Here is a 24,829-nt window from a genome sequence, read left to right on the forward strand (position 1 = left end):
AAAGCTCAGAGATAACACGCACATATAAAGTGTATCAAGTGCACGTCTTCAGTGTACGGCTCCACGTGTTACCTACTGCGTGCACACAAGCAGGAGCACTTTAACTTTGCTGGTCTTGCCAATTTAAAAAATGAATTTATCAATTTATACGTCCTGACACTCCACTTGTTCACTAATAGTTTTGTCAGACATTTTAGTTTTTTCCCACCAATCTGATCAGTGTGAAATAGCATCTAATTGTGATCATTTATTTCCTTAATTATGACGTTGAACAGCTTTTCACGATTGCCATTTGTGTTTTGTCTTTTCAGAATTGTTTGTGCACACATTTTGCCCATTTTTCTATTGGGTTTCCTTTTGTCTGACTTGTAGAAGTTGTACCATTTGTAAACAGATTATTTATCTTGTTAGATGTTGCAAGTCTTACCTGCACTTTTCTTTTCTAAATTTGAGCCCTTTTGCCTTTAATCACTTAAGAGTGTATTTACTGCATGTCTGATAATCCTTACAAAGGTCTTGAGGATTTGATCCAGCTGCTTAGTCTGCCGACCGACTCGCACACATTTTGTAATTTTCAGAATGTGCACTCTGTGTAGGGTGAGCACCTTGGCGTCGCACCCCTCCAGGGACATCTGTTTCATACAAGTCTGGCTCAGGTGTCTTCAGACCATCCGGGCAGCGTACATTTCAGCTCCAAACTGGTGGTTGTAAGACTTCAGGGGAGGCCTTTTCTCTACCAGCTTTCCTGCCACGACGGTCCATAGCGCTTCCTGACTCCCAGGGCCAGAGGGCACGCAGCTTCTCTAGTCAGTCTATCTTCCTACTGCGACTGTAACTACGACCTCCAACGGTCTCAGCTGCATGCAGGGGTCTCCATGGCATTTCACCAACCTCCACAGGCCACAAGTCCCACCAACTGCCTGGCCTTAAACCCAAAGCCCTAGGCTCCTGAGAGCAGCCCAGCACCACCTCATCCTATTTCTTTGGTGCCTGGTTCCTTTGTTTTAGGCCCTTCGTTTTCCTGTGGGCTCAGCTGTGCACGTTCACTTTATTTTACGCATTTCTGTGTGTTTATAGTGGGCCTGCAAGGTACAGTGGTACCTCGGTTTTTCTAAAGTAATCTGTTCCAGAAGACCGAGTTCTGAAACATTTGAAAACCGAGGCAGTTTCCCCACAGAAAGTAATGCAAAATAGATTAATCCGTTCCAGACCTTTAAAATCAACCCCTAAAACTGCAAATTTAGCATGAATTTTGCTATCTAATACCATAGATACATAAAATTTATGGAGTTTGTAAACCGAAATGTTCATCAACAGAGTTTGAAAACCAAGGTACCACTGTAACACTGTCCCAAACATCTCTAAGCAAAGGATACCACTCTGACTGGATGACCAGAGACGTCTCTCTGTCCCTCAGGGACTCCATGCTGCAGCTTGGCCTCCAGAAACAGCAGTGAGAAGGGAAAATGGGGTTGGACCCAAGGCCTCTGGAGGGGGCCATCAGGCTTGCGGCAAAAGTGGGAGTGGGCAGTGAGGGGCGGGGCACCATGGGTGCCTCCAAGGGCTTGGCCTGAGCCCTGGGCTAGCACAGCATCGTTTAGTCCATGTGTGAAGAAAGCCAAGATTCCACTTGGGCTGACACCCACTACACCTCCAAGGGGGAGGGGGAGCTGGGTGATATGGGATAGGGAGAGAAGGGAGCACAGCCTTTGAAGGCAGTGGGGGGCCACCCGCAGTGGAAAGGTGGAAGGACAGCGAGCAGCGAGCGTGAGGGCAGGTCCCTGGGGTGGGAAGACGAGGCACTTCTTCCATGTGCCTGCTGCGTTCTCCTCTGTGGACCAGGCAGTGGTTCTGACTCCAGTGCGCCCACAAATCACGTGCACAGCCTAACAGGTCTCTCGGGCCCCGTCCTCACTGCCTTGGAAGGTGGGGGGGGCCCATGAACATGCATTTCTATGAGCTCGCAGGAGACACTGCTGCTGCTGGAGCAAGGCCCACACTCTGAGGAAGACCGTCAGGTCGGGGGGGATGGGGGCAAGCTGCTGGCATCTGAGGCGTGGGCGCTACCAGTTACCCCGGAGGAGAGGGAAAGGATTAGTCTGCGCGCCCCCCGGGAGGGGTGGTCTGGGTGGGCCAGTGCAATGGCTCTGCCTGTTCCCACTTCACTTGGGGGCAGAGGCTCTGGGGGCCGGTGACATATGCAGGCCACACACAGGTTGGCGTGAGCCTTGCACCTGCCAGGTCGCCCAGGAGGAGTCTGCACCACTCCGCACCCAAGGAAAGGCAGGTTTCATTAATGAAATTTAATGTAATTATGACACAAACACAGATGGGGGAGGTAACCAAGCACTGCTGTGGATGACCCGTGCCCCCCACCTGCCAAGGCCAGCGGCCCTTGCTACACCCACCTCCCCGAATGGGACAAACACTGATGTGGCTGCATGACAGCATCGTGTGGCACAGGCTGGCCCTGGGGAGGTGACTCGTTGAAGCCAGTGGGTCCAGGCCAGGAGCCACCAGAGGCCAAAGTGCTGGGTTCGGGCCCTACATGGAGGGAGACCCACCATGGGAGGGAGGAGGGCAGGGGACGGGTGTCCTGTCCTCACTAAGTGCTGTCCATGAGTCTCAGGACGAGGAGCAGGGGGCGCAGACAAGGTTCCCAAGCGGCAAGGAAGGGAGAAGACAAAACCCCAGACACTCCCAAACCACAACGTGGGAACAGACAGCGCGGCCTTGCAGCCTGGCAAGTTGTTTCCCGATCTTCTGGGCGCCAGGGAGCTGAACAGCATGTGACTTCTGGGGGGAAAGGCTTCACTTCCTTCCCCCCCGACTGACTCAGGGGGGTGGTAGGGGGGGCAAACAGACAGGACGTCTGGAAGATGAGCCTCTCCTGGTAGAAGGGGCTTTGGAAGTGAGTGGTGATGGCAGAGCAGGTGCACCTGGAGGAGGAGGAGTCTCCCAGGGTGGCCAGTGTTGGGGTGCCCTCCTCCTTCAGGCGGGCTTGGCAGGCCTTCCTCCCAGAGCCTCCAGCAGGAGCCCCCACACCAGAGGTGGGGCGTTGTCCTCTCACTGGGTCCGGAGCTGGTAATCTAGGAGGGAGGTATCTGTGAGCGCCACCCTGGGGGCAGCCGAAGACCCCCACCCCCTGCCCCCCGAGTAGGCTGCACGCACCTCCGTTCTGAGTGATGTAACGGACCCACGGCAGGGCCTGGTAGCCGCTCTTCTCGATGATCTTCAGGTAACGCACCTGGGGCACAGGGACCAGGGCCCTGAGCATGCCACGCTGCCCCCCCCATCCGCCCTAACCATCCCCCCAGGGCCTGGGGCGGGGGGCGCTGTGATGAGTGGGTGAGCACAGGCCATGGAGGCCTGTCTGCACCACGCTAAGGCCGTGGGAGGGCAGAGCTGCCTCTAGGAGCAGCAAAGAGCCAGGATGTGTGTGTGCTCACAGACCCGGCCTCCAGCAGATTCCCAGAGAAGTCCAGGGTTTTCTTCCCCTAGCAGGTTTTTCATGGAAGGACCCAGGAAGACAGGCCCCAATGAGACAAGCGTGTGAACACTAGAGGCTCAAACTCTAAGTTTTGGGGGCTGAATATGTCTCTGGGCTCGGAGCTGAAGCACAGGGTTGGGTCTGAGCAGACAAGTGTGGGCCTCTTTCTGTTGGAGCGCAGGCTGCTCATGGGGAGAGGCAGAGCTGGGGCAGCACCACAGCGCCTGCGACAAGCCGACGAGAACCCTTTTCTAAGCTGGCTGCATTGCTGTGTGTCACCTACAACCCTCTGGGCCTGGACTGACTCTGGGTCCCTGTGAGGCTCATGGGGCCTGTCCATGGCTGCTCTGCGCCCAGCAGCCCTGGCACGTACCTGGATGCCAGAGGTAGTGAAGTAGGGGATCTCGAATTTGACGCTGATTGGGGGCTTGCCCTCCTTGTCCTCGGCCTCCACGCTGGGCAGGCCGAAGTGGGCCCGCATCAGGTACTCCTTGCCGCCCTGGTGGAGCAGACAAGAGTGGGGATGGTCAGGCCAAGGCCCTGGCCCAGCCTGGCCAACAGCTGCCCCTGGAGACTGCAGGCTGTCAGCCCGGCCACGGAGCCCTTTCCTGTGTGACCAGCAGTCACCCAGCACCCCAGCTCCTCTAACACGTATCCTCCAGGCCTTACAAACTTCCCCCTCCTGCCCCACGGGCAGATCGGAGGCCATACTGGGGAAAATCGTTGAATTCTAAGGATCAAGTGAAAGTCTCACAAGCTCCCATAGAGAGAGAGACTAATTGCTTCAAGGAAAATGAGACCAACAGGCCTTGGGAAGGAAGAAGAGAGGGAGAACAGCAGAAAAGTCTGAGAGAACCCCCACATGCCCAGTCCTGGCGACATGTGAGAGCAACAGGCTACTGTCAAAATGCGGAACGGAATGGGGAGCGGTGACAAAAGAGGCTGAGGCTGGGGGCTGACTGAGAAGCTGGCCCCAGGTCCCGCACCTGAGGGGGAGTAAGGTGTGGCTCTGGGCCCGGAAGCTAAGCAATGACTCTCGGAGCAGGGCCAGGAATGACCGGAAGCCAAGTCCTGGCCACAAGGAGTAAGCTCTCTTGGCCTGGCTGTCCAAGCTCCCAGTGCGTCTCGCCCAGAGCAGGGCGAGCAGGGCAGAGCACAGGTCCTGCCACGCGTGGGACACTGCTGTCTTGGATCCCCAGGGCTCTCGCAGCAGGAGGGGCTGCCAACCAGGGCTGCTTCTGCCCAGAGTGGGGGCTGTGCTCGCACACTGGGCAGAGCCGTAGCTCCCAGCGCTGGGCTCATGCTTCCCTTGCTGGGATGGAGTGGTCACTCTTTATTCATGGCCTCCAGGGCCGATGACAGAACAGGGACTCTGCCTGACTCTGACACATGCTGAGTAAAGACTCTGGGACAATGAGGGGAGAATAATGTGGTCTCAGCAACAGACAAAGCAAGTGGCAAAGAAATAAAATCAGCTCCATCAGCTTGTGTAGGAAACAATAACAGGACCAAAAATCCGAGACTTATAATAAAGACAAGGAAAACTGAAAGCAAAAGAATGTGCAAAGCAGCAGCCCTTCTGGGGTGGGGGGAGTCTGCACACCCACCTCAAATCAGTCATGTTGACATACGTGGGTTTAATTCTTCTATTAATGGGAAAGAATTACAGGTTGGCTCACAGACCAAAACCCAACTCTATGCTGCCAAAGCAGAGGAAGGCTAAACCAGCAGGAGAACAGGTGAGGGCAAACAAAACAGAGCAGGGGCTGCTGTCACAGGGAGAGTTCAGGGCAAGAATTACAGGCCACAGTCCTACAGGCCACAGGGAAGATATAACAGTTATGAGTATCTTTGCACCAAGTAACACGGCAGCAACTTTTGTAAAGCAGATGCTGCGAGAGATGCAAAGGGAACCAGAGGAGGCAGCGCTGACCCGGCTGTGCCTGGCGGGTGTCATCACAGCACAGTGAACCTCATGGGCATGTGTGTCAAACTCTCTACCCCAGTAACAGAGCCCTTACCTTCTTCTCAAAGTCATGTGGGATATTGACAAACTCTGACCTTCTGTTGGCCCACAATGAACACTTCAATAAATTCTAGAAGTAGTAAGACAAATACAAATAACATTCTCTGACTTTCAGGTACCAAATCTATAGATTGAGGAGAAAATGGGAACAAAGGCCCTTCCACCAGGAAATTAAAAACAAAACTAAACAACACAACTCTCTATTTGATCACAGAATTTCTGGCTAGTGATGATATCAAACATTACATGTCAGACTCTGGGTCCTACACCTGAGACAGGGCTCAAGAGGAACATCTGTGTTGTAAGTACTTACTCCACACAAATTTAACGACAAAATAATCGAACTACAATATCTAACTCAAAAAGTTAGAATTAGAACAAAAAAAAGACTAAGAAATTAAAGACTTAAAAAATGGGAAAATATTACAACAAATCAAAAGTGAATATGAAAAAACAGACAAACCACTAGATAACCTTATCAAGAAAAAAGAAGACACAAATATACAAAATAAGAAATACGAGAGAAGTAACTTTTGTAAGAGACGGGGGAAAAACACTTCCTATAACTGTGTAGACAAAGTTGAAAAACTGCTTAGGATGGATAATTTTGTAGGAAAAGATAATTTACTCACACGACTCGAACAGAAATAGAAACTCTAAATGGCCCAATTTCCATTCCAAGAGACAGAGAAAGTAGCAGAGATTAGATGGTTACACAGCTGAATTCTATCCACCATCTCAAGACCAGACAATCTCAAGGTTAAACTGTTCTGCCGCATGGAAAAGGGAGACAAAAAAATTATGAAATGGGTATAACACTGATATCCGATAGAGACTGGACCAACAAAACTCAATCTCTCTCTGGTTCTAGAAAGTTATGAATAGCAATGCAAAAATCCTAAACACAACAGTGTCACCAACAGAATTCAAAGGCACATTAGAAAGAACATACACCGCGATCAGGTGGAGCTTGTCAGAATGCACTGATGGTTTGAGACTCATCCCATTATTAGATCTAAACTGAAAAGGGCACTGAAGAAGCAGTTAGCTAAGTCTGTTACCCATTTGTGCTAAAAACACAGCAAAGAAGGGCTGGATTTTGTTCACAGTCAAAGCAGCATTGAACTTGCAGGGGAAACCCTGGTGGCTCCAGTCGAGGACAATGCCAGAGGCTGTTCTCTCCACCACCATGGGAGGGCCCTGGAGACAGAAGCAATGAGATGCCAGAAGCCATCAAATGCCCAAGAATAGGAGAGAAAAGGAGGGGAAAATTGACCTGGCTGCAAATGATATGAAAGAATATCTGAAAATCCATGAGAATCAAAAGAAAAACTACTGCAAACAAAAAATCCAGTACGGTACCAGGATATAAAATTGCCATACAAACAGTAATGACCTGTTGGAAGCGAGAATGGAAGAGAAGGCCCCATTTACCAAAACATCAGCTTAAAAATCATCTTAATGAGAAATGCACAAAAAACTGATGGTGAGCCTTGGGGATCCTGGGTGGAGTGTTTTCTGGCTGTTACCTGGTTCCAGATACGCGGATGTGTTCACGCTGAGAAAATGCATCACAATTCATTTGTGTACTGTTATGCATGCTGTACTTCAATAAAAGTTATTTTTTTTTTTAAGTATGGGAAAGTCCACATGAGGTAAACGTTAAAACATTCCCAAAAAGCATAAAGATGACACTGGGACAAAGCCATTGGACAGGACAACTCAGCCTCATAAAGGTGTTAATTCTTCCCAATTAACTTATTAATTTAGTACAACAAACTGATTCTAAAATTCGTAAGGAAAATGGAACAAGCAAGAATTGCCAGGAAACAGACAAGTGATGGGGGTGAGGGAGTTAGGGTGGGGCGGCCCTATCGGATGCTGAAACACAGAATACAGCTCCAGGTTAAACTGTGGCCTTGCTGCAGGGATAGACACGCAAGATGTTCAGAAAGAGACACAATGCTGCCTGAAAATTTGATATGTGACCAAGATGGTGCTTCAAACCACTGGGGAAACGATGAACTTTCTAGTAAATGCTGTTTGGGAACTGGATAGCCATTTGGAAAAAGATCAAATTGGATCTGTACTTCACCCCATTTACCAGTCCATGCCCTGAAAGGACCTCAAATCTAAGGTTAAAAATGCCACTGGGTAGGCTCTAGACGCAAACAGGGGTGAATTCCTTTATAACTGGGAATGGGGAGCCTTTCAAAGCATGGTTTAAAATCCAGACATGATAAAATGAAAAGGCTGAGAAATCTGAGTACATTAAACAACAATAATGAAACAAAGAAGCAATCCAAAAAGGTTGCAGAGCAAAAAACACCAGAAGCAAAGTCAAAGATAAACATCACACTGGGGAAAACCATTTGCAACTTGTATCAAAGAAAAAGTACTAATATTGCCCCTATGAGGTGTGATAAAAAAAGTATGGTGGATGCCGCTGCCGAATGCCATCCAAGGGAAAGGCAGGGATCTTCAATACAGGAAGCAGTGTGTGGAACCTTAGTAACACTGTGTAACAAATTTCAACTTGTTTGGTGCAGTGAAAGAAGGTGTGTTTTAAAGTGTGCTGTAAATCATCCTCCATCATGCCAACGCTCTGTGTCACGTTGTCACACACTGCTTTTGGTATGGCAATTTCTGTCAAATAAAAACATTACAGTGTGTCTTTATCCACTTATTCACCATATCAGGCACTGTGAGACTTCTGGCTCTTCCCTAAAATCAAAATGACCATGAAAGGAAAATGTTTTGAATTGATTCAGGACATGGAGGCAGCCATGACAGCACAACTAAAGATACTCATGAAAGGACTTCCAGAACTGCTTCAGAAAGTGGCAAGAATGACTGGATAAGTGTGTTCGAAGCGAGGGGGAGTATTTTTAGGGGGATTAATAGCAATGTGTCTTTTATTGTAATAAATTTTTTTAAACTTACACATTCACCATATTTTTTTATCACACCTCATATATAAAGAGCTCTTGGGAACTAAGAAGAAAATGACCAAACTTGACAGAAAAATGAGCAAGAGACAGCTACTACAGTTTCCAAAGAGAGAAATGCAAATGGCCCTCAGGCATAAGGAAAGGGCTCTAGCTTGTTTATAATGAGAAATGGCACAGAAGCCGTGTCTCCGCCATCAAGTTGGCAGAAGTCTGAAAGCTCCATGGCAACTCTGCTGGTGAAGCTTGGGAAATTGAGCTGGTGGAACATAAAACAGCACAAGCCCCACATAGGGAATTGGAAACAGTCCAACGAAATCTCAGCCATGTGTCCCTTTGACCCAGCAATTCCACTTCTGGCATCGACTCTGAAGCTACGTCTCCAAGTAAACAGAATGACATAGGCCCAAGGTCAATCACCAGAGCGGTCTCGCTAAAGCCAAACATTACAAACAACATAAATGCCCTGGTGGGTAGCTGAACAAAGATGGAATAAATGCCACACAGTGGAATACTATGTAGCGGGAAAAAAGAACAAGGAGATCTCCTTATATACCCATTTCTCCTAAATGGTTACGAGAAAAATGCAAAGGACAGACCAGCATTTCTCTTCCTTTTGGTAACAAAGGGGGAGCAATAGTAAGATACTCACTTACATTTGTTTCTTTTTATCAAGACACTTCAGAAGGTTAAGACACAAATGAACACAATGGAAAGAGGGATTCAGGGATCAGGGGTGGAAGTGAGACTTCTGGGTCTCTCTTTTTTAAATAGACTTTTGAACCACATAAGGGATTTATACATTTAAAAATGGAATAAAAAAGGCCAACCCTAACTCAAACTGTACACTGAATCAGTGATGTGGAGAAAATCTAAGACGGGGGAAGGGTTTGTATACAAGTATGTATGTAATTGTTTTTTTGCAGTTGTTTTTGTTCCTGGGCACATCATTTGTAGTTTGTCTCTGTGTGGTTGTCTCAACTTGATACACTGGTCAATTCATTTGGTTTTTGATTTTTAGAAATCCTTACCTTTCGTTTTTTTTCCATTTTGATTTACTTTTGTTTTACGCTCACGAAAAATACTTTGATGGTTTCAAAGTCAAATGAAAATTTCAAAGATTAGACTGAAACACACCACAGGATATAAAGTAAGGTACAGTCCACACTGGTTGGATGGATCTAGCCCGTGGCCATGTCTCTTCCTCCCCTATAGCTAACCATGCAATTTATCTTCTGATTTTTCTATTTTTAAAGAAATAAATGCTATTTTAAACAGTGGAAAGAGTCGACAATCCAGGATGGTTGTCACCCCCTCTGTGGAATACTCTATTGCTGCCCAAACCGAGAAGACAGTCAGTGACCTGGAAAATGCCTGATAGGAGCAAGGCAAGTGAACAAGACCAGATCGGCTCTATTCCTGTTCAGAACAATGTCAGACAAAAACACAAAGAAAGAAACATTAGAATGAAATACATCAAAAGTCTAATAGCAATTGCACTATGGTGGTGGGATTAGTTTTTTTTCTCTCCTTCCTCTATTTCCTACATTTTCTGTAACGTGATTATATCATGGTTTTGAGGGAAAGGACTAACATAAAAAAAAAATCAAGGCACTTGAATGGCTGCATGTCCAGCTTCTTTAACTCAGTTGGGATTGTTCCCAAGCTCTGCAGGGTCCAGACAGAAAGGAGAACGTGGGAAAGCAGCGACTGGCTGAGAGCCTGCCTTACAGAAGATGAGGACAGTGGAATCAGCTCAGGCGCACACCCGCCTTCCAGGTGCTCCGGGAGCAACTCCTGCAAACCCAGACTCAAGTGCTCAGAGTCCTGAACACAAGCCAGGCAGCCAGGCCAGCAGGTGGGGCTGGCACGGGGCACAAAGTACATGTTCCCGGAGCTGGAGGAGGATTCCCAAAACCCGTGCTACTCTGGCTTCAGGGCAATCTGTTCCCCTCGGGGAAGCTGAGTTTAAACCAGGGTGTCAGACAGAGGGAAAGAAGGAAGGAGGGAAGGGGGAGGGGACGCTGCCCTGACGCTGAGGAGGAAGGTGGGAGGGGCCCACAAGGCGGAGTCACCCTCTGCACCCCCAGAAGGCTCCAGCTTTCCCTCCCTGCCTGCCAGCTCCTCAGCTCTCCATCCACCCTTCCTCCTGGCCCTCCCGGAAGTCCCAGCTGAGGATCCTGGCCCTGTGCCATCCTGAGGCTCGGGGAGAGCCCGCAGGCACCGGCCACATGACAGGCACGGGGGACGTCTGGCGGGGGCGCCCGCCGAGAACAGCGCTCACCGGGAAGGACTTGATGGACCACACGATCTCGCTGTTTTCCGGGACCCACTTGACACTCCCCACCGTCGTCTTGAACTTGGGCGAGTCAGCGTCATTGGGCACCGGGATGTGGATCTCCACATTGTTGGCCGTCGACCGTCGCTTGAACTGGCTCTTGGCCTGGAGAGGAGGCCCACACGGTAAAGGGTGAAGGCGAGATGGCCCAGCCCCGCCAGCCTGTCCCCACGTTGACCACATGCCCCTCAGCTTGGCCTGTGGGACCCTCCACCGAGCTGAACCCCACCCATTCTCAGGCACAGCCCATCCCTCTCTCACGCCCCGAGATCTCCCCTACGCCTGACTTTGAAAGTTCCGTCTCTTCCTTCCTATTCAATCCTTTGACCTTCCGGCCTCCCCACTCCTCCCTCTAGCCCAGCCCTGGCCTCCTGGGACTTCAAGGTCTGTGTCCTCAAGGCTGGCCGAGGCTAGACAGGGTGTACTGAGTAGCAGGAGTGCTCTACCTGACAGGCAGCGACCTTCCTGGCTGCGTGGCCAGAGGCCACTGCTATGATGGCCACACCCAGGCCCTGGGCGGTGTGTCTCCCCTCTGTGCCCCGGGCCCACTCCCGAATCTGAGCTCATAGGGATGCCGTAAGAATGACAGCCACAGGCCTCACCCTCTAGGATGGGAGTCACAGAGCCCCACAGGAAGCCCCTCCCCTGGAAGTGCTGTCCCCTGCACACCCTCGCCGTCCTGTCCCCAGGCTGACGCTGTCCCCAGGACAGACACACACCTTGATCATATACTCGATGCGGCTGTGCGAATGCTTTTCAATCACTGACTCGATCCATATCAAGGGCTTGACCTGCCGGGGGAGTAGAGATGACACTCACACATGGTCGTAGCACAAAGCCCCATTTCAGAGGGAGACCAAGGCCCAGGGCGAGGGGCCCTTTGTCCAGGTATGAGCCCAGGGCTTTTGGACGAGTCCACAGCTGCACTAGGAAAGGCCCGAGCACAGAGCCCCGGCAGCAGAGAGCTGCCAAGGGCCTCCATGAAAACGCGGAGAACATCACCAGGGCTGCTGCTGGGGCTGCTCACAAAGCTCAGAGCCCCACGTCTTCAAACACAGGCTCTTTGGAGCCGGGGCAGCCCCAGTACCCGCCCTGGGGGTCACGTCACAGACATGAGCCTCACCCTGGATGGGGACTGTCCCACCCGTGGGAAGGGGACAGGAGCCCGCCCGGAGCCTCCATGGCTGCCTGGCGGTGAGAGCTGGCCCCAGGGTGGGGGGCCCTGGGCGCACTCACGTGGGTGTTGAGACGGTAGGACATAAGCTCGAACTCGCCATCAGGTGGGATAAAGGAGATGGTGCGGTCGTTCTCGAAGCGGGAGAGCCGCACGCACTGGTGGAACTTCACGTCTTCCAGTTCCACTGACTTGCTTTTGCCACCTGAAGAGGAGGTAGGGGTGAGGGCGGGACAGACCCGAGGCCTCCGGTCACTCTCAGCAATGTTTCCACTGCCTGGGCCGTCCAAATCTGTGACAGCATCTTGGGCCCCGAACACCAAAGGGGCCGGGTTCTGAGATAACCCTGGGTCCCCACACTCCACCCTCCCAGCCCTCCTCAGCCTCCTAAAGACCCCTTCACCTCCCGACGCTGGGCTCATGCTCAGCTTGGTTCACGCCAAATCTCCAAGCAGGGTGGCTGCTCGGGACACGTTTGCTGAATGACTAACAAAGCCAGCTGGGGGGTTTGTGGTGCTAGCTCGGGGCTCCCGAGGGCCCTGGCCCCACCGTCCCTTGAGTCCTAGGGTCCTGTCTTGGTTTCCCACCCACAGAGGGGCTGTGTGGGTTGAACCCAGCCCTAGGAAGGGAGCTGCGCTGCCACTGCGGAGGTGACTCTGACCACGCTGGCCACTGCGCCCGCCATGCTTGGCCTGTGGCAGGCTGGGAGGCAGGTGGTCCAGTTTGTAAACACGGAGCCCCAGCAATCCGGACCCCGGAGGCTGCTCTAGCCCTGGCCCACAACAGGACGTGCTACCTCCAGGCCAGGTCCCTTCTATTAATTTATCAGGTGTTAATTTTAGGTATCACTTCTAGGTATTAGTTTTCACAGTTGTCTTGTAAACAACATGAAAATGTTCTTAAACCAAGTGCTTGAGATCAACATTCTTTCACTGAGTTAAGTGTTCCCTCAGGTCTAATCTGAGCTCAGGATGCAGTTGCCTCAAGGGCAAGGCCTGCTGTGTGCACAGGGCCCCAGGCCTGGGTACTCACGGCCCGTGTTGTCGAAGAGAACCTTGTCGTTGAGGCCCAGGCGCAGCTCGGGCATGCCCGACAGGAAGACTCGCATCTTGATGGAGCCCACGATCTCACTGCGTAGGACGTTGCCATTGGCACTGACCTGGGGGGAGGGGAGGGATATGAAGGGAGGCCCAGCTTGCCAGCCACTGTCCCCCGCCATGCTGCATGACCCTCTCGGCCACCCCCATTCTCAACTCCCTTCTCACTGTCCCGAGCTGGGGGCGCCTCACCCATCCCATTCAGCCTTCCTGCCAGAGCCAGCAAGGCAGGTACTTGTAGGCTCCTCCCTCAGGGACAGGCCTGGTGACCTGGGCCAGGAATCCTGTCTGAGGGCTCTCTCAACCGTCGCGCCCTCTGAGGAGCCCTAAATGCCGGGGGGAAGACCTGGTGACTCGTCCCTGTGCCAGACCTCTCTCTCGGAGCAGGCCACACTTACTTTTCTCCAGATTCCTGTTTCTCCATGTGGGGTTTGGGGAGGCCACCGGGCCCACATCCCCGAGGGCCTGTTAAAGATGGAGCTTCCTGGCCCTGAGCCCTCCTCGCTCCCCAGGGCTACCCTGAGTCTGATAACCACGGATACAAAATAACAACGCACTTAAACAGATGCAGGCACAGCGCACACATCCCTCTGTGCCAGGGGCCCTCTCGGCACCCCTCAACAGTCTGTGGGTCAGGGCTATGACTTGGGCAACCCTGTATCTCATGTGCCAACTGGAGGCATCTGAGAGTGCGATTAAAACTCACAATTGGCTGATGGGCAAACCCTGAAACTGTCTTAGAGACTGCTGGAGCTACTCTCCTTGTGTCCATTTTAGAGATAAGAACACTGAGGTACAGAGGGGGGAGCCACCCTCCAAAGGCACAGAGCAGATAACAGAGGCGCTGGGGCCACCACCCTGACCACCACCCCAGAGAGCCACCCTGTATGAGGCCACATCCACACCAGCAAGCAAGACTAGGGCCACCCAGGCCACTCCTCGGGCACATAGCCACACACATGGTAGAGGGCCCGAACTTCCAATTTATGCAAAGAAGCAGGAAATTCTGTCCACATGTCCACATGAAAGCCCTTTTCTTCTGAGGGGAGCGGAGAACTGAGGCGCTGAGTGGGCGATGACCCCAAGGTGGGTACAAAACAGGACAGAAGGCCCTGCAGGCTCTGGCTCTGTCACTTCCGTCACTCGCTAGACTCTGGCCACACTGACCTCTCGCTGTCCTCACCCCAGCAAGCAGCTCCCTGACCCATGGCGCACGTCAGCTGCTGCCTGCTCTGCCTCCCCAGCCTGGCTGCCTGTCTCGTCTCCCTCCTAGTGAGGGGGTTGTGCCAAGCTGCTCGCCGTTGGGTCAGCACAGGGACACGCCTGAAGGCAGGCGGAAGTCAGCAGCAATGGTAGACCGGGCGTGGGTTCTCCTGTTTGGGCTCTGGCTGGCTGCCACTCCCACCTGCCTTACTCCACGGGCCCTCCGTGCTTCCCCCTGCACTGTGACTGCCCCTCGGTCCCCTTCTCTGGGGGCTGTCTCCCCCTTGGGGAGTCGGGACTGCACAGTCTTCTGTAACTGAACGTGGGAGGTCATGAATGCTGGGAAGGCAGGCCCAGGAAGTGGAGACAGAAAACCACACAGCCCACAAAGCGAATCTTGGCCCTGCAGGCAGCAGGGTTGCCCTTCTCAGCTGAGGCAGGACCAGAGGCCCAAAGCCGGTGCTTCCCCCAGGGCAGGCACGGAGATGTCTGCCGAGGGATCGGCTGCTTAAGTGTACTACGCCATCCAGATTTCTGGGCTCTGAAGGCTGATGTTGACTCAGCCACCGGCTCTGCAAACACCCTTAGGAAGGCGGCGTCCCAACACGCCTGGATGTCCTCACGTGCCTCAAGTATGGAGGAACAGAGTCCTTTAGGTACAGCCTCATGCAGGGACGCCCCCAAACCCCTGAACTCTGTGTTTTCCCACACAACTGTTTTCCTGCTCTTGGGATTTGCTTTTCCACCCAGGACACCCCAGAGCCAGATGGACCATGTTTTGGGCTCAACAAACAATTCAGACCAAGGTCCTCAGGTAGGAGGGGAATGCAGCTAGTGAAGCCACCGTCTCGCCCCTCGACTTTAAAAGTAAGAAGGCAAATTCAGTTACGTGAAGTCCATTAGGAGCCTCTCTCTGGGAAGCATCTCAACAATGCCACGTCTGGGAAGTCCGCCTCCAGAAATCCTGCCCAGGTAAGCGAGATGCCCAAAACACGTCTGAGGATGCACGAGCATGCTCATTTCTGCACTGTGTGTCACAGTCAGGATGGGCGTCCCTAAGTGAGCCCCGTGATGGCACTGGCCTAGTCCTCGTGGGCCACACACACAGTGGAGGTGGGGCAATATCTGATGTGGAGACAGGCCAGCTATGGGTGACGTGGGGTTGGCTTACATCCTTTCTCTGCCACTGACTTTAGGCACAGGCAACTATGGGAAGATTCAAAAGCACAGCAAGCGAATCCAGGAGGAGCCAAGAATAAGCAGCACCCTCTCCCCCATGCGAAAGCGCAGAGGAACCTGGAAGCGGAAGTGAGTACTGGGTGCAGACAGAGCTCTCAGAAGCACCTAGCTCTGGCTCCAGGCCCAGAAGGGGAACTCCTGCCAGTCAGAGGAGTAAAGAAATCCCTCTTTTTCCCCCTTCTCTGCTCCCCAAGGCCCCAGGCAATCTGACCGCTGTTCCGAGAGGATGGGGCAAGCCCAGTGTTCAGGCCCAAGTGTAGCCCAGTATGACAGAGTGGGGATCTAGAGTCCCCAGTGCTTGGCCACAGAACCAAAGGGGAGCCCCAGGCAGCCGGAAAGTACCAGGCAGATAGCAGAGGGTGAGGAGTTCAGGAAAGCAGCCCCATGGCATTGCTTATGTCTTTAGATCTCTCTAGAACTGGGCATGCAGCGATAGGGTCATAATTAGCATACCAAAGACTTTGAGAAACAAACTGCCCAGTTCCTGACTGACCACCAGTCAGTGCATACTTCGGGGAGATTCAAATTGCAAATGGCACAAAGGCTTTGAAAACTGAACTGACACTCACGGCCCAAAGTGGGGATTGGAACTTGTGGCCTGAACCAAACCAAGTCAAACGTCAGCTAAAACAAAAATATCAACATTCTCCATATAATTTATATAAGACCTAGAATCTTAAAATGTAATGTTAAAAAAAAGTCCAGGATAGAATCTAAACTTATTCAGCACAAACAGAATGAAAATTCAGCTCACATGGAAAATACAATCAACAATCAACAGACACCAACAATGACATAGATATTTGGGATTAACTGACAAAGACTTTAAATAGCTATGGTAAAACTTGCAAACACTCTTGCAACAAATGTTAAAATAAAAAATCTCATAAAGAAACATGACAGGAAAAAGAGCCAAATGGAAATTTTATACTGAGAAATACAGTAACTGAAATTAAAAACTTGCTGGAGGGACTCAGTAGCAGAATGGCAAAGACTCAGTGAACTTGAAGACAGAGCAATGGAAACTATTCAATCTAAAACAACAGAGAGAAGAAAAGATGGAATAAAATGAACAGAGCTCGGGGACTCATGGGACAATAACAGAATGTTTAACATTCACATCACTGGAGTCCAGAAGGAAAAAAAGAGAACTGATTAGAACAAATTTGAGGAGATAATGAAAATATCCCAAGTTTGGTGAAAGACATAAGCCTATAGATTCAAAAAGTCAAACAAATTCCAAATGTTAAAAACACAAATATATGCATACCTAGACACATCATAATCTAACTGCTGAAAACTAAAGCAAAAAAAAAAAAAAAAAGAAAAAAGAAAAAAAAATATCTGGAAAGCAGCCAGAGACAATGAGTTGCCAATAGGGGAAGAAGGATTTTTCCCCTAACTAGACTAGTGACTAGACTTCTCATTACAAACCATGGAGCCCAGAAGGAAGTAGAACATTTTTAAGGTGCTTAGAGAAAACTGTCAACCCAGAATTTCACATCCAGTGAAAATCTCCTTTAGGAATGAAGGTGAAATAAAGTCATTCTTAGAGGAAGGACAACTAAGGGAATGTGTAGCTAGTAGACCTCTTCTAGAAGAATTGCTAAAATAAGGTTTAGATGGAAGAGAAATGATACCAGAAGGGAACCTGGAAAATCAGGAATGAAGGAAGAACAACAGAAATGGTAAATATCTGGGTAAATAAGGTAGACTATTCTTCTCCTCTTCATGAGTTCTTTAAAGTATGTTTAACAACCGAAAGCAAAAAACTTTAACATTGTCTGATGGAGTTTCAATGCCTGTAGATGAATACATAGGACAACTGTAACATAAATGGGTAGTAAAGATTCTAAATTTTAATCGAAGTGGTAAAATGCTGTCCTAAGTCGACTGTGAGAAGGTAAGTATTTTATAGAAACCACTAAAAAAACTATACAAAGAAATACAGTAAAAACCACAACAAGCAAAATAGAATACTAAAAATGTTCAAGTAACCCACAGAAAGATAGGAAAACAAAGGGATGAAAAACAGAGGGAACAAGCAGAAAACAAATAAAATAGCAGACTTTAATCCAAAAAATTTATAGTGACAGTAAGTATAAATGTTTTAAACATATCAATTAAAAGACAGAGACTGTCAAAATGGATTTTAAAAAATGACCCTATTATATGTTATCAATAAGAAACTCATTTCAAATATGTAGGGAAGTTAAAAGTAAGAGGATTTAAAAAAGAGAAGTAAAAGGGTAGAAAGACATATACCGTGTAAACACTAATCAAAAGAACTCTAGAGTGACAATATTAATAGCAAAATAGACTTCACAGCAAAAAAAATACCAGGAATAAAGAGGGCCATTACATAATGAAAAAAGGCTGAGTTCACCAAGAAAACATAAGGATATTAAATGTGTCTGCACTTAATAGCAGAGCTTCAAAACATGTGAGGCAAAGACAGACAAATTCACAGTGACAGTTAGAGATTTTAACACTCCTCTGTCAGTAATGGGCAAAACTAGTAGACAGAAAATTAGCAAGACTTGCTAGAATTGAATAATGCCCTTCAACCAAATGGATTTAACTGGCATTTAAAGAACACTCCACCCAACAACAGCAGAATATACACTTTTTTACTCAAGTGTACACGGAACATTCACCAAGAGAGATATTTTGGGCCATGAGAACAAACCTTAACAACTTTTCCAGAAAGATGGCGCCACAAGCGAAGAAGGAAGCCCCTGCCCCTTCCAAAGCAGAAGCCAAAGCAAAGGCTTTTGAAGGCAAAGAAAGCAGTCCTGAAGGCATCCACAGCCACACAAAAATAAATAAATAAATGAAAAATAAGAGAAGATCTGCACATCACCCCCTTCCAAAGGCCCAAGGCACTGCGGCTCCGAAGGCAGCCCAAATATTCTCAGAGGAGCACCCCCGGGAGAAACAAGCTTGACCACTACGCCATCATCAAATTCCCCCTAACTACGAGTTAGCCATGAAGAAGATAGAAGACAACAACACACGTGTGTTCACTGTGGATGTCAAGGCCCACAGGCACCAGATCAAACAGGCTGTGAAGAGGCTCTATGACATTGACATGGCCAAGGTCAACATCCTGATCAGGCCTGATGGAGAGAAGAGGGCATATGTTCGACTGGCTCCTGATTATGGTGCTTTGGATGTTGCCAACAAAATTGGGAGCATCTACATTGAGTCCAGCTGGCTAATTCCAAAACTAAAAATTTTTCACTGTAAACAACAAAACAAACTTTAACAAACTTTTAAGAGTTGACATTATACAAAGTATATTCTCAAATAATAACGGAATTAAAAATCAATGTTAAAAAAAATTTGCAAACATTTACAAATTAACAAATACACTTTTATTAAATAATCGATGGATCAAAAAGGAAGTCTCAAGACAAATTTGAAAATATGTTGAACAAAAATGAAAACCCAACATACCAATTGTGGGATGCAGTTAAAGCAGTGCTTAGAGAGTAATTTATAGCATTAAACGTTTATATTAGAAAACAAGGTTTCAAATCAATATCTTCAGTTTCTACCTTAAGAAACTAGGAAAAAAAAGAGCAAAATAAAACCAAATCATGGAGAAGGAAATACTAAAGAGCAGAAATCAATGAAATTAAAAACAAAAATAGAGAAACATCAATGAAATATAAACCTGATTCTTTGTAAACGTTAATAAAATAGATGAAACTCTCACAAGACTGACAAAAAATAAGAAACATGACATAAATTACCAATATCAGGAATGAAAGAGAGGATATCAGTACAGAGCCGGCAGACATTAAAAAGATAATAAGGGAATACTATAAACAATACTACGCATATAAACTCAATGTCTTAGATGAATGGACCAACTTCTTAAGAAAACAGCAAACTACCAAAACTCACCCAAGATGAAACAGAAAACCTGAATAGTCCTATAACTTAAAGACTTGAAATTTGTAGTTAAAAATATTCTTAAAAAGAAATCTCCAGGCTCAGATAATTTCACTGGTGAATTCTACATAAAATTTAAAATATATAATCTATAATAGCTTCAAAAAAATGAAATACTTAAGTATAAATCTAACAAAACATGTACATAGTAAAAACTACAAAACACTTATGAAAGAAATAAAAGATGACCTAAATATAAAAAGATATACTGTTTCATGGGTTATGAGTCTTAATATACTAAAGATATCAATTTCCCCTCAAAATTGATTAATAGTTACTTAATACAATACCAATCAAAATCCTGGAGGAATTTTTTATAGATATAGACAGGCTGATTCTCAAGTTCTACACAAAGGAACTGAATAGTTAAAACAATTTTGAAAGAGAAAAATGTTGGGAGAATCACATTATCTGATTTTCAGATTTACTACAAAGTTAGTTATCAAGACAGTGCAGTATTAGCGAAGGAATAGGTACATAGGTCAATGGAACACAATAGAGAGCCCAGAAATAGACTCACACAAATATGGCCCATTGATTTTTGACAAAAATGCAAAAATAATTCAACGGAGAAAGGACAGTCTTCAAAAAAGTGATAATAAAACAACTACAAAATATTATTCCATATGCAAAAGATGGATCTAGACCTCATACCTTATGTAAAATTTAACTTGAAATTGATCACAGACCTAAAAGTAAAACTATAGAAGTTTTAGAAGAAAATTTAGGAGAAAATCTATATGACCTTGGGTTTGGCAATGAATTTTTCAGCCATCGCACCAAAACACAATCAATTGGACGTTCTCAAAATTAAAAATGTTTGCTCTGTGAAAGACACTGCCAAGAGAATGAAAAGACAAATGACAGATGGGGGGAAAATATTTTCAAATCACATACCTGACAAAAGACTTACATACAGAATATATAAAGAACTTCCAAAACTCAACAATCAGAAAACAAACAACCCAATTTAAAAATGCTCCAAAGACACAGAGACACTTCTCCAAAGAGGACCTATGGGTGACAAAGAAGCACATGAAAAGATGTTAAACGTCATGAGCCACTAGGGAAATGCAAATTAAAGCCAAGATGAGATACCACTACATACATATTAGAATGACAACAATAAAAATACTCATCACGGATGTGGAGCAACCAGAACTCTCAGATGTTACCGGTGGGGATGCAACATGGTGTGGCCACAATGGAAACCAGCTTGGCAGTGTCGCATGAAGTTAAATATACACTTAACCATATGACCCAGCAATCCCCCTGGGTATTTGCCCTAGAAAAATGAAAACTTCTGTCCACACATTAACTTGTACACGAAATGTTCATAGCAACGCTATTCACAATTGCTGAACACTGGAAAACAACCCAATGTCCTTCGGTGGGTGAACAGATAAACACACTGTGGTTCAGAATAGAAAATATAAATAAATATATGAAGAACCAACTTTCGATAAAATGGAGCAACATGGATGACTCTCAAAGGCAATATGCTGAGAGCAAGAAACCAGACTCCAAAGGTCACATCGGTAGGATTTCACTCATTTGACAACCTCAAAAAAACAAAACTATACTGTCGGAGAGCAGATCTGTGGTTGCCAGGGTTTGGGGACAGGCGGGAAGGTGTGACCGCCATGAGGCAGCACAGGGGAAGTCTGTGAGGTAATGGAGCCGTTCAGTATCCTGAGAATGTAATGGGTACACAAGTCTGGACATACTCTAAAATTCATAGGTCAATTTTACCTGGTCATAATTTAAAAAATAAAAGTAAAGGAAAAAAAAGAAGACATACAAAACAGCAAAGCAACAACAACAAAACAAAACCAAGTTGCAGGAGAACATCTTATGCTCTCAGTTTTACAGAAACGTTAGGTTTGTGTGTCTATAGAATAAAGTCCCAAAGGACGACAATGAATTCTCAGCGTGGTGGTCTTTCTGATCGCGGAGCCCTTCACTTTCTAACTGTATATACTGTTGTCTTTTTAAAATAATGCGCATGTGTTGATTCTAAATAAGAACAAAAGCTAATGAAGATAAAACAAGCTCGCGTTGCAGTGAGTGGTCCAAACTGAATCTTGCTGATGTGCTACCACACGGGACCTGAATAGTTCTCAGGGCTTTGCTACTTTTAAAAGTCTACTTGCCTTTACAACAATCATGGAGAAGACAACATTTTTTAAAAACAAAGAAAAGGGAACCTACCAAGAGGTTGACTGACTCGATGACGTCTAAGAAGACCTCATTCTTCCGGTATTTGATGCCCTCGGACCGCCAGGAAACGGCATTGGTGACGGTGGCTGGAGGCCGTGGGGCCCCCGTTTCCAGCTTGTGGCCTTCCTGAGTGATGTACCTGGGGGACCACGCTCAGAGTTAAGGAGCTCAGACAGTGACATTCCTGAAGACAGCCCCACACTGTAGAAGGCTCCAGAAAAGGCAGGCTCTGGTTTCACCTGGGGCTGTGTGATTCAAGGACATCTTACGATTTCCAAAAACCCAACAAACTCAAGTTACAATGAGCATGGAGCATTCATTTCGGGGGTCACTGGTAGTGAGGAAAACCAGTGTTGGCATGCAGAGGAGACTGGCCCCCTTGGAAAGTAACTTGGTGACCCCGCTCCCACTTGGGGAGCACTAGGCATGAGACAGGGGCAAGTCCCATGGCTTCCCTGAGAGTTCCTTTGCTCCCCTGTACAACGGGAGACAGCAACTCAGAGTGTCACTCAAGTGACTGTAGGAGGCTCACAGAGGGCCCAGGGCATAAGAAGTGCTTAATCCACGGTGGCCTTTATTTTGAAGGGCAGGATTCCGGAGAAGGAAGATTTTTTTTAAATAACAGCCTCCTTTGTGACAGTAAAAAGAAAGGCAGGTGACTCCTAACCACCAGGCATTTCGTGCGCCTTCATGGATGGAATATAAAGACCTAGTAACAGGAAAGTGCTCGTGCCACGCAGGGAAGCTGTGTGGGAAAGGATCCCAAATGGCCCACTGCCATGGCCCCCGCGCCCCCAGCCTGCACACTCACTCCTGCAGAATCTTGCTGTCGGTGGTCTGGGGGTAGCCGAAGTCCATGAGCTCATCCAGCAGCTCATAGATGATGACGAAGTTGTCGCGGATGCTCTCCTCCTCCAGCTCCTTGAAGTACTCTGAAAACACCTGTGGGGTTGGCGGCGGGGGCAGGCGGACGGGGGCGAGGAAGGAGGGGCAAGGGGTGAACACTTGCACAAATCCATTTGCCCTTCTCACCCCGCAGCCCACAGACAACAGCCCTTTTGCCCACAAGCTGCATCTGCCCATGTCCAGGTGTGGCAACTGCTACGGAGGGACTAGGCCTTTGACTTCAGGCAACGAGGGCAGCAGTGTGGCTGCCTGAGACCTGGGAACCAGGCTGGGGGCTGCGCAGGCGTCCTCTGAGGCCTGGTCAGAAGCCTCGCCATTCCTGTGGCCTGCTCTCCTCCCCTCCCTGACAGACGTGCCCAGGCCTGGGCCCCTTCCCAGCTTCTCTTGAATCCCCAGGGTAACTGTCACCCTTGGCCTGAGTCAGAAGCGACTCGGGTGAGGAGCAAGAGCCACTGGGGACAGGATAAGTGGTCTCTCAGACTCGCCGGCCCTCCTGAGCTGCCCGTCTGTATAGCTGTGCAGGCAGACGCATCTTTCCCATTTCAACCGGCTCAAGGAAGGCATGCCAAGGAAGAAACGTTTCATTAGCACTGATACCAAAGGAAGCGCACCAAAGCAGCAAGGAGCTGCCAGACACTCCAGGGAGAAGAACCTCCTCCTCCCACTTCCCCGCTCCCAGGCCCTGCCTCGGAAAGCACCGCCGTTCCACACTGAAGGCTCACGTACTGCTCTCCTCCCCGCACACCCTCTGCCAGACAGCCCACTCCCCAAGGTTCAGCACAGGTGCTCCTCAGGTACGAAAGCTTTCCTGGGCCCACTCCAGACCTCCGCGGTCCAATTTTCCACTTTTGTCAACCTTACAGCCTCCACTTCAGCCAGGCCCTCCATTTCTCTTCTGGAAGCTTCAGCAGCCTCACCGGCCTCCCTGCTGCCCTCGTATTCTTTCTCTGCTCGGCAGCCAGAGACTATCTTAACTCAGATCAGGTCTTGGCAGTCTCCTGCTTAAAGCCCTCCACCATTGCTCATTATACTTGGAATAAAATCTGAACTCCTCACTAGGCCTCACGTGCCTCTCCACACCCCCACCTGTGGTCCAGTCTCACCCACCTTACTGAGCTGTCCCACTCTGCCCCTCACTCCCTGTCCTGGGCACACTGGCCTGCCCCATGTCCCCTGACTACACCACATGTACTCCTGCCCCAGGGCCTTTGCACGTGCTGCTCTCGCTGCCTCCCCATCGTGCTGCCAGCCTGGGCCTGCTGTGTGCGAGCTCTCTCCACGGCATGCCCCAGCAGGCCAATGCTTTGAGAGCCCCTGGGAGATTCTGAGCAGAGCGTGGCTCGGCCCTCTTCCTGGTTACCTCACCTCCCCAACACCTGACTCTCAGCTGGCCAGCCTCCACCCTTCCACAGTCAGCTGGGGGGCATACCTGCTCCTCCCAGGGTCAGGGGACACCCCTGCTCTGAGCCCCACCTTCTCCTGTTCACTTTCCTCCCCTCACCAGGACAGTGGGGGGCAAACAAGGCCACAGAAGCCCACACACAGGGCAGCTGGAGCCCCCCTATCCCACTTCCTGGGGTTTCAGTCTCAGAACTCCCTGGGAATGCTGCAGCCCTTGGGTGGATGGTAAGGGAAGGCACACAGCAGAGCCAGGGTGACCAACACCCTTCCGGGGCCCCTGTGGCTTGACTCACCTGCACCACCTTATAGAGGAAGGAGAACACAAGTGACACGCATGCATTCTTCTTGGAGGTGGCAACCACTGCATGGCAGCCACAGTTAAGGAGCATTCAGAGGCCTGGGTCACCACCTTCCCCAGCCCCACCCAGCTGTTCACTTCCTATCACTTAAGGTGAGGTCCCACGAGACCCTGCTGAGTCACTCCCACCATGCATCACTTCTCCGTGCCTCCCCCACTGCAGCTTCTGGACTGAGCCTCCCTCCCACCTGCAGAACCTTCGCCCAGGCCCAGCGCTCCTGGGGCCCACCCACTCCTCTGGCTGGCAGACCTCTTGCCCTCCTGCAGGTCTCCTCCAGGATGTCACCTCCTCAGGGAAACCTTAATGGATCCCCAGACCAGAGGCCGTCCCCATCACACACCTCCCTCTCCTAACACCCACCACCCTTGTCATCATGGGTTCTCCGCCCATCTCCTCAGGTGGCAAGGAGCTCCAGGATGGCAGGGCTGGGCCTCTTGGCCCCGCTGTGCCCAAGGCAGCTCTGGGCCA

The 24,829-nt window shown here is 49.1% G+C and overlaps 1 protein-coding gene across 1 annotated transcript in view; it reads right to left on the reverse strand.

Annotated features, from left to right (window-relative positions):
- Positions 1 to 2,283: 2,283 nt before the first annotated feature.
- AP1M1 (adaptor related protein complex 1 subunit mu 1) overlaps positions 2,284 to 24,829 on the reverse strand; it is a 28,546-nt gene continuing 6,000 nt past the window's right edge. The window contains exons 3-12 of the mRNA XM_019736875.3: positions 24,296 to 24,363; positions 22,507 to 22,637; positions 21,687 to 21,834; positions 13,009 to 13,135; positions 12,039 to 12,181; positions 11,522 to 11,593; positions 10,749 to 10,907; positions 3,864 to 3,989; positions 3,172 to 3,247; positions 2,284 to 3,089 (exon numbers count right to left, since the gene is read on the reverse strand). Coding sequence (XP_019592434.1) covers positions 3,067 to 3,089; positions 3,172 to 3,247; positions 3,864 to 3,989; positions 10,749 to 10,907; positions 11,522 to 11,593; positions 12,039 to 12,181; positions 13,009 to 13,135; positions 21,687 to 21,834; positions 22,507 to 22,637; positions 24,296 to 24,363 — 1,073 coding nt within the window. The 3' untranslated portion in view covers positions 2,284 to 3,066. The remainder of the gene's footprint in view (positions 3,090 to 3,171; positions 3,248 to 3,863; positions 3,990 to 10,748; positions 10,908 to 11,521; positions 11,594 to 12,038; positions 12,182 to 13,008; positions 13,136 to 21,686; positions 21,835 to 22,506; positions 22,638 to 24,295; positions 24,364 to 24,829) is intronic.

The sequence above is a fragment of the Rhinolophus sinicus genome, chromosome 15 (genome assembly GCF_057876585.1).
Source record: "Rhinolophus sinicus isolate RSI-liver-muscle chromosome 15, RSI-T2T, whole genome shotgun sequence".
NCBI lineage: Eukaryota > Metazoa > Chordata > Mammalia > Chiroptera > Rhinolophidae > Rhinolophus > Rhinolophus sinicus.